The sequence below is a fragment of the Hyposmocoma kahamanoa genome, unplaced genomic scaffold, assembly GCF_003589595.1.
Source record: "Hyposmocoma kahamanoa isolate Upper Pololo Valley unplaced genomic scaffold, ASM358959v1 63, whole genome shotgun sequence".
Lineage (NCBI taxonomy): Eukaryota > Metazoa > Arthropoda > Insecta > Lepidoptera > Cosmopterigidae > Hyposmocoma > Hyposmocoma kahamanoa.
Window position 1 is genome coordinate 3,452,124 of NW_020653851.1, and position 9,574 is coordinate 3,461,697.

General features: G+C 40.9%; 1 protein-coding gene across 1 annotated transcript in view; it reads right to left on the reverse strand.

Moving 5' to 3' along the window:
- Positions 1-447: 447 nt before the first annotated feature.
- LOC113230233 overlaps positions 448-9,574 on the reverse strand; it is a 112,082-nt gene continuing 102,955 nt past the window's right edge. The window contains exons 2-4 of the mRNA XM_026464070.1: positions 2,147-2,373; positions 1,046-2,057; positions 448-970 (exon numbers count right to left, since the gene is read on the reverse strand). Coding sequence (XP_026319855.1) covers positions 799-970; positions 1,046-2,057; positions 2,147-2,321 — 1,359 coding nt within the window. The 5' untranslated portion in view covers positions 2,322-2,373 and the 3' untranslated portion in view covers positions 448-798. The remainder of the gene's footprint in view (positions 971-1,045; positions 2,058-2,146; positions 2,374-9,574) is intronic.

The window sequence follows — 9,574 nt, forward strand, 5'->3', positions numbered from 1 at the left end:
AAGTCCTGTATAGTGGCGAACTAGGTGATATTTCAATGAAACTTAGCAAATAGACGTAATTCCACGTACTTTTGAGGTCGGTTTTTTTAGTAAGTACTCTGTACTGAGATTATCTTAAATAAAATTATTATATCAGTTATATTGTATATACACACCAGCTGAAGTACTGTCGGATCGTTTTGTTACATCTGTCTACTTATCAATCCTACTCGTATAACTTGAAGCTTTTGTGGTGTATAAGTAGGTACTTATTAAGGGATAATATGTTGAGCGGTATTTGTTCGTCAAGCCGTAAGTCACCCTTGTCAGCTGCAAGCACATAATAAGTCCGCCTAATACCACTTTACTTATTTACTTCTCGGTTAATCCCTTGCGAATCGCTCCACGGCCTCTGCAGAGTTTTACACATTTGAATTAAATGAAACCACGACCATAAAGTTTTACGGACTTTTATTCGTAAATCGACTGTTGCAGTATATGAATTCGAGTTTCAAGTTAAGAAATATACATAATATATAATATCTAAATATACTTTATGTACAGACAAATAGAAAAGTAGTCGAATATAATAATCGGCTATCGATAGAGTCGAGCGGCGAGAGTGCAGGCGACCGGCGGAAAGCGGTGCGGACGAGGCGCACCTCGCCATAAAACTTTTAGAAAAATAGATAAATCGCTCAAAAACGTCAGAATCAGTCGAAAAGATAGAAGAGTGGAACTCGGGCGTCACTACGTGTGGCACAACCGAGACGAGAAGTTCGCGAGGCGCGCGGTCTGGCGAGCAGCTCGGTGAATGGTTCACGCGTACTCCGTGTCTGTGGAGAGCGAGCGCTCGGCCGGCGAACGGCGCCCGCCCTCTGCCGGGCCCTCCCCGCCCGCCTGCGCCTGCGCATACGCCAAGCTCTTCTGGTAACTGAACAGCTGCCGCTCCAAAGAGTAGTTCTCCGCCTGCAGAACGGCGATCTCGCGCCTGCACAAACAACATCAACACTAGATAAATATTGCCTCTTACTAGCGAAACTAACTAAAGTAGGTCAGCGTTTACCTCATTTGATGCGCGTGTAAGCGACACAAATCGTCGTAGACATGATAAGTCGCTTGAAAAAGTAGGTAGGTATCGCCCCACTCAAGGCGCACGCGAAGTTCGCCACCGGGGTGCAGGAAGGGCCCCGGGCGCGAAACCTCCTCAACGCGCAGCGCTGTCTCCATCATGAGCCCTTCATCGGCGTTGTCCTGCGCGTAATAGTGCTCGAAGGGCGCACCAGGCAGCTCTTCCGCCTCGGGTTCACCAGGCGCGGGCGCCGCGCGGACCAGCCACGCCGACCAGCTCACGTAGCGCAGGTGATTGCGCGGCACGTGGTGCACGTCGCGGTACAACATGTGCAGCCGCACTGTCTCCGAGTGCGTGTCGCAACGGATGGCCCATGCCTGTTTGTCGCGGTCGTAGCACGTAGCCGCGCGTCCATTGGCCGCGACCGACAATTCGGCGAGTGCGCGCGCCCACAACAGCTCTACCGTCAGGCGGATGCCCTTATGCGGCACGCGTGTGGCGGGACGCGGAGTCCACGACGTGGTACGGCCCTCCGCGTCGCACACGCACTCCAGCGGACCTGAGTGCATGCGCCGATCACCCTCGCCGAGTGCTAGGGCGTAGCGCACACGGCAGCGTTGGCCCTCGCCTGAGAGGCGCAGCAGCCGCAGCGATAGGGGCTCCTTGCCGACACCGCCGGTCGCCGACACCGACCAGTCGAAGCCGGCGAAAGCTATGGGCGGCGTGTCCAGTCGTGGCGCTCGCAGCTCGCACGAGTAGAGCGTGCGCACGCGTGACATGGTAAGCTCCAGCTGGAACTCTCCGCGTGAGTCTGCGAACTTAGCATTGAGCTCGACGATGGAGACACAGCGACCACGACCCTGCGCCGCGCACCCAGCGTTGAAGCGAACCTGCTTCCCCGAGAAGCCCTCATTGGCGGTAAAATGGTCGCGGCTCAACAGAGTGAAAGTGAAGTCCACATAGACGCGCATACCCTCGCATGCGCCGCGCCACACAAGGTATACACCTAGAAAGAAGGAAGCTTTGATTATACATTGGTAACGTTTAACGCCACACCATTTCATGCTGAATTTCGAAAGGACGGAAACTACAAACCGAGAGACGCATCATTGCGACTGAATGCGACAGCCCAGCGCTGGTGCGCGCAACAGAAGTCTTTGGAAGTGACGTCGCGGTCGGGCTCACGCGTGGCGGAGCGCGTCACGACGAAGGTGAAGACGTGGGTGTCGGCGCGGTCCTTGAGCCGCGTAGCGCGGTACAGTAGCGCCATGCGCCACAGCGCCGCGCGCCGCACTTAGGCCGCGCCGCTATCGTTGCACACACTTTAAACAAATGATTTTGCTGTTGGATGACCAATATTTAACAATATAATTATAACTACCATTAATAATTACCAACACGCAGCCGTCTCATGCCGACAAACAATTTTTAAACACACATGCTATAACGTAGATTTTGATTTTACACGTCAAACGGCAAATGTTTGATGAGCGGGAAACTCCATTCCGGTGAAATCCAATAAGTTAAAAGAAGAATAGAAAGATGTTTTACTGAAAAACCTTTACTGTGGCAATGAGAGATTATGGACTGATGTCGGAGATGTTATTTGTTGTTTATGTTATTCAATTGATTACTATTACTGTAAAATAAGTGTGAAAGCCATGACTGTAACTCTTCAGCATTCTCTCAAAATTTTGTCCATATCACTAAACTCGGTACTAGCAAAATTGTTCACCTATCTGGTGCAAAGTTACCATAAAAAAGTAGTATTTATCTACCATAATCATCATCAACCCATTTCGACGAGGTTCAAGACGAGGGTTTAGGCCATAGTCCACCACGCTGGCCCAATGCGGATTGGGGACTTCACACGTTTTTCGAGGGTTGTGAACCTTCTTCAACGTGCAGGTTTCATCACGATGTTTTTCATCACCGAAAAGCTCATGATAAATTTCAAATTTAATTTCGCACATAAATTCCGAGGTGCGAGCACGGATTCAAACATACAACCTTCTGCTTGAGAGGCAGTAGATCAAACTATTAGGCTACCACGACTATATAACCTACCATAATGTAAATAGATAATTCATTAACGCTACACTTATAATACAAATGATGAGAAAAGTTTGAGAAACGGCAACATTCGCGGTAAACATATCATTCATTAATTACGGTCCGTTTTTCGTTAGTAAGTGTTCAACGCAGTGGGCGCAAACAGTTTGTTATTACTATTCGAAATCGTTTTGGGGAAGAGAAACTTATTACAAACACTACGGGTTCTATTCAATATAATGTACATTACTGGGCTGTCATAAATTCAGTAGAATCATTGCCATACACTCTACACAATGTATTATGAAAGCTACTCGATTTTAGTCACGTATCGACCTGCCAAGTTTCATTGTATTGTGACGCGGGTACGAAATTGGAAGTATCACTAAAAGCTTGTACAATATGGGCAGGGACCTAGTAAAGGGTGACAAAAATATGCCTATAGAAAAGTAAACTTGAGTTCGAAAGTTATTAATCAAAAATGCTACACACTTAGATAAACCATTGACCATGAACGGCGCATTTCTCAATTTCTTTTTTTTTCTTCAAACATTAGAGTTACTAATTTTAAATAAAAATAGAGCACATTTTCCACCTTGTCTGTATAATCGATACTATCTTTACATGGTTGTGCACATATACGTGACATGGTCACAAAGAAGCGCTATTGACAAGCTATCTCTGAGGGTAGGCGAGGTAGCTTTTATGTGACGTGGAACATAATGACAGACGTGGGCACAATAATATCACAGTCTTCAATCACGGCTGCGGTGGATGACAAAGGTAGAATACTGTAAGCGAGAAAGTTATTTCCTACTGTGCTGTAACTGCAATGTTATCATAATGGTATGCAGGAAGCCTTTTATTACACCATAATAGTTGTCATCTAAATTATATCACCCAAACTATATCATTGCATTATAAACTAACTTACGACGTCTGTGTAGTGCTTAGGAGAATCGTTAAAAGTATCATTACCAACAACCAACTCTCCTTCGACTTTCGGTGTTGCAAAAACAATTTTCCTTTCCTGAAACTTTTCGTTGCCCGCCGCAAACTTAAAGAACGTAAGAAAGCTTTTCTAAGGAATTCGAAGCTTCCAACTCAAGATTTCTACGCGCTTACAACCAGGTTCACCTTACGTAAAATATAACCATATTTTACGTAAAGTTAATGTATTCATAGTACATAAATAAATAAGTACTCAATAATTGACCGAATTGTAGACACAAGATGGTGACACCTTTTTAACGTATTAAGCCAGTAATTTGGGCACTAATCTAAATCCTAATCTAATGTTGGTGCCAATATTCATAATTTACTGAAAAAGTAAACGGCCTTTGTCTACCTAGGACTTTTAAAAAACAAGTTAAAAAGTTTTACGTTTTTTTTAAAGTACTCTTAATGGAATGGATCGAAATTCTTATGGACACTGAAGGTTCTTTAGAGATCGAAAGAAAACTGACGAGTCGGTGTTAAAAATTGTGACTTAATTTCTATTAAAATTAATGTCTATTTCAAACCCATCAAATTTATAGATTAACTTAACTCATGGTTAGAACGAAATAATCGATACAAAGTAAGAACCTATAGGTAAATTTAACGACAACAATATTATGATTACGATGTGTCGAATATAAGCAATAAACGTCGCCGTCTGATGGGCGACAATAGATGTCAAATAATATTAATCTACATCGTAGTTGTACCTACTCACTGGCGACAACAGTCCTACGGCGTGTTTATACGGGGAGACTTTTTATTACTTCACGGACATTTAAGAGATGACTAACAAAACTTTTCCATACTGTGCAGCGGCCTGATAATTTTCGTTAGTAAAGCCTGAACAAAACACCTGTCTTAAGAAAAAGTGGCGCCTTGGTGACACTTAAGCATAACACTTATTATAACACAAGATACTAGTACACTTCATTTCACTGGTTAAGTAATTCTACACTTAAAAATTCTTAATTCTAAATATTTTTTTTTTATAACACCAAGTGACGGGACGAGCAAGTCGTGCGCCTGGTGAAAAGCGAAATGCCTATCCATAACAATCGCAATCCCACTCAGTGTGCTTTAAAACGCAAAGATCTTAGTGGCACTGGTTCTGCACCCGTCACCCTGAGACATAAGTTAGTCTCATGTGCCTGTAATTTCAGCAGCATCCTTCTAAACCCGAACGCAGTAGCATCAGTAATGCTCATATTTCTACTTGGCGGCAGAAATAGGTAAGGTACATGCAGGCACTACTTCCCTGGACGAACTCTTTCACAAGGAACTCTACTGCTACTTGAACTTCAAAATATGTTTTTGTAATATAATAATAATATTTGACAAAATACGTGAAGAATTTTAGGCAAGCCGTTGAGAATCGAGTTATAAGGATGCCTCACCACTGATACTGTGATATTTAAATCCAGATAAATAATATCAATCGTTCCAGTCTTTTTAGACGAAGTCACTTTTTGAGTGAATTTTCACAAGTCGTAGAAAGCTGATTTAGTTAATACCTCCGTTCTTTATAGAAGTTTTGGGTTAATCTATTTTTTAATAAATAATTGAGCAGTATAAAAGCATCGTTTGCAAAGTATCCCTCCAAACGACTTACCTTTAATAATGCTACGAGTGTAACGTATATTGCATCCATTTGCTTACTATATCTTCATATCATAAATGGCGGCCCATGAACGTATTAAAACCGCCACGATTTTCATAAAAGCATTTCGAAGTGAAATGGAATTATAAAGCAAATATCCCGCCGTATTTGTATTGAATTGTAAAGAAAACACCCACGTAGGCTTACAAACATACCATTAAGACTGGTGGTTACGCATTTAAGTTGTTTTTCGTGATAGGTACTTAACAAATTATTTTTATGTTGATAGAGTGAGTAGAATTTATAAACCTGCTAAAATATAAGAAGTCCTAATTTATTACGATCTTTTTTTAAGGCATATACATGAAACCAAACAACCGTTACTATAGAGTTTGAAAGAAAATGCAACTATGTTTTAGTAGCACTAGAGTTCCTTGTAAAGAAGTTCGTCCAGTCCAGTTCCGCCAAGCAGTAATGTGAGCATTACTGCGTCCAGGTTTTAAAGGTTAAGAGTGTTAGCGAAATTATAGGCATGAGAGAGACTTGTTAACCTATGTCTCATGGTGACAGCAACACTGGCAGTGTCATTCAGATATTTGAGATTCAAAACTCTGAGTGGCACTGCATCTGCTATGAGTCCGGTTATTTCGTATCATAAACAGTCATCATTAACATTTTCGTTAGTCGTTTTAAAAATTGAAGTGAAAACAAACTTTAAGGCTATTTAGAAATCAACATAGGCCAACATTTGTCGCGAGTGTCATGGGCACACGCATGGAGAACCACAAAGTGCACCCAAACTCACGAGAGAGAAATAAATGTAAACCATACAAATATCTCTCCCGGCCTGGGAATCGAACCCGGACCTTTGCGTGGTAGTACAGCATGGGAACCACGGCCACGGAGGCACGCCACGGAGGTGATTTGTGAAATAAAAACCGCCCTCATCATTTATTTGGCAAGTTTTATTGAAATCGATTGATGGAAAGTGGTTGAAATACAATAAACTGTATTCAACCCCTAATCAACCATCCTTAGAGGTAGAATACTTTCTTCAAATTTGAATCGGACTTCTACTGAGGTACCCCCTTTTCAACAAAAGAAGAATCGTCGAAATCGGCTAACAAATGACGTGATATAAACACAAAACAAAAGCAGTCGAATTGAGAACCTCGTCTTTTATTTGAAGGCGGGTAAAAATATATAAAGATTAGTTGGAAGAAATCCCTTCATGGGATAAGATCCACTGTGTACACTAATATTTTAAATTGTTTCTCAAAATTTATATTTTACTGTGTGATACAATAAAGTATTTACAAACATATATAAACCATTACAGACATTCTTTTGTTTTCCATACCATTCACCATTTAATGAAACAAATATACAGTCCGAAACAAAGGAAAGTCCGAAAATTAAGTTGGTTTTTGTCTGCAGCGATTGATAATTGTCCGATGAATAAATAGTACAAAGCCATGCGATGTGGTTTCCACTTTGACAAATTTTAAGAGCTGTCAACGAGTTTGCCGTCTGTCGACAACACAAACACCGGTTTTGTTGCCAGGCAACAAAATGACAACGCGCTTTTGCTCGTGTATTTTATAAAGCAGAATCTTTATTTAATTCATGTATTAATTTATAAAGAGTAGCGATTTTCACACGATTGCGTCTATCACAACGACATGACTTTATTTGACATAGCCTTGGTTTGTGTCACTTAAGTTTTCATTCGTCAATAACTTAAGAATCCTTTTCGAATAGTGTTTTGATTTTCCTACGTTTATTTACTTATTTTTATTACTGTATGTTTAGTAGCAGAAACTAGAGCTCCTTGTGAAAGGGTTTGTTCAGGAAAATATTGCAACAAACCTATTTTTGCCGCCAAACAGTAATGTGAGCATGAATGCGTTATGATTTCCAAGAATACTGGTGAAATTACAGGCACATGAGACTTGTCAACATAAGTCTCATTCGCAGGTCACACCGCAAACGAAGCGCTAAACCAACTTAGCTTAGCTCACGCAGCCGGGGCATCTGTTCATACTTCGGTTCACACCGCGAACTAAGCTAATCGAGCTGGGTGTACTACGTAAGTGCGAATGCCGATTACGCAAATGACGGTTGCGCGAAAGCTTAAATACGCGATAGTTCATTTGCGCGAATGGTCAGTTGCACGAAAGCGTAAATGCGCATTAGTTCATTTGCGCAAATGACGATAGTACGAAGACAGATTTGCGAAAGCTGGAAGGCAAGTTAATTGTTGTTAGTACTTGTTACTAGTACACCCTAACAAACTTTTACAGAAATAAACGAATAGTTTATTATGAAAGTTTTGCTCTGTAAAGAATTGCAACAACCTGCAGCCGTGGGACTTAAATCTGTCTTCGTGCTATCGTCATTCGCGCAATTGAACTATCGCGTATTTAAGCTTTCGCGCAACTGGTCATTCACGCAAATGAACTATCGCGCATTTCAGCTTCCGCGCAACCGTCTTCGCACTATCGTTTTTCGCGTGATCGGCATTCGCAATCACGTAGTACACCCAATCGAGCTAACTAACACAACGATCCCGCTAAGCTATGTAAAATATGTCGCCCTTCTGCCGCCCTCCATCCCCGCACGTATCCATAGTGTAGAGCACGTCACTACTTACTACGCATTTTCTTAAATTAGCTTTGCATGCAACTACGTGAGCTGAGCTAAGTGAGCTAGCTTCGTTCGCGGTGTGGCCTGCGCTTAAGTGTGACGGGCGCTGTACCCATCAGATCTTTGCGATTTAAAGCGCTACGTGAGCGGCAAAAGGTGAAATCTGATGGCACCTTAATGTAAATATCACAAAGTAAGCTAATGTACAACAGGCGGCCTTATGGCTAAGTAGCTATTTCTTCCAGGTAAGACAGATAAGTTGCAATTTTATATATTTTAAACTAGATTATCTTGCTTTCAATACATTTTCATTATATAAAAATATAAATTAACCTTCCCTTTGAATATTCATTTCAAAGGGCCGAATATTAATTTTAGACCCTGAACTGATAATGTTAACGTTTACTTTGGATATTTAGTTCTTGTTGGCAAGGACTATATCCAAACCAACAGTATACCGCCATAGGCTGATTATGACGACGCTACTGGTTGTAGTATAAGTAGTTAGTTCTTAGAAACTTTAGGTCAAACTATAGATTGCTTGCCTTCATACTGTAATAATAGTAAGTTTGTTTGAAAGCTTGACCAAATCCACGTAGTATAACGAGGGTAAAAAAGTTTTACAGAAGATATAGGGCATTTACTACGTCCACGGGAACTTCAATCTTAAAGAGCGATTTTCAAGATTGAGTGACCGCTAACAAATCGCTGGTCTAGATGAACAGCGTATTATCTCAAAAACACAGATTTTTTTAGGAGAGCAATTTTAGTTTCATCTGGCAATATTCCTGCCGCTATTGTTATTTGGTTCTCCTTACCTATATATATTTAAAGCATACACATTTAACAGTATTTTTTAATACTTCTCTTATTCTATTCCGTAGTTTTGACAAAATCTTACAAAAAAAATGTAATACTTAAAAAAAAATATTACTCGTTTGAACATAAAATATTTGAGATTCAAAGTTTTAACTAAAGTATACAAGCTTAATATTTTTAAATGAAAGAAGGAATAATATTCAATTCGATAAAACTTTGAGGAATATAGTAGTATCTCAAAATTTTACTCTATGCTATAGATTAGCATAACTATTCAATGAAAAAAATATCCCTACAAAGGTGTTATCTTGAAATGATCGTCTTCGTTTTAGAAATAAATATTTTTAAAATACCGTATAATCTCTCTCTCTCTCTCTCTCTCTCTCTCTCTCTCTCTCTCTCTCTCT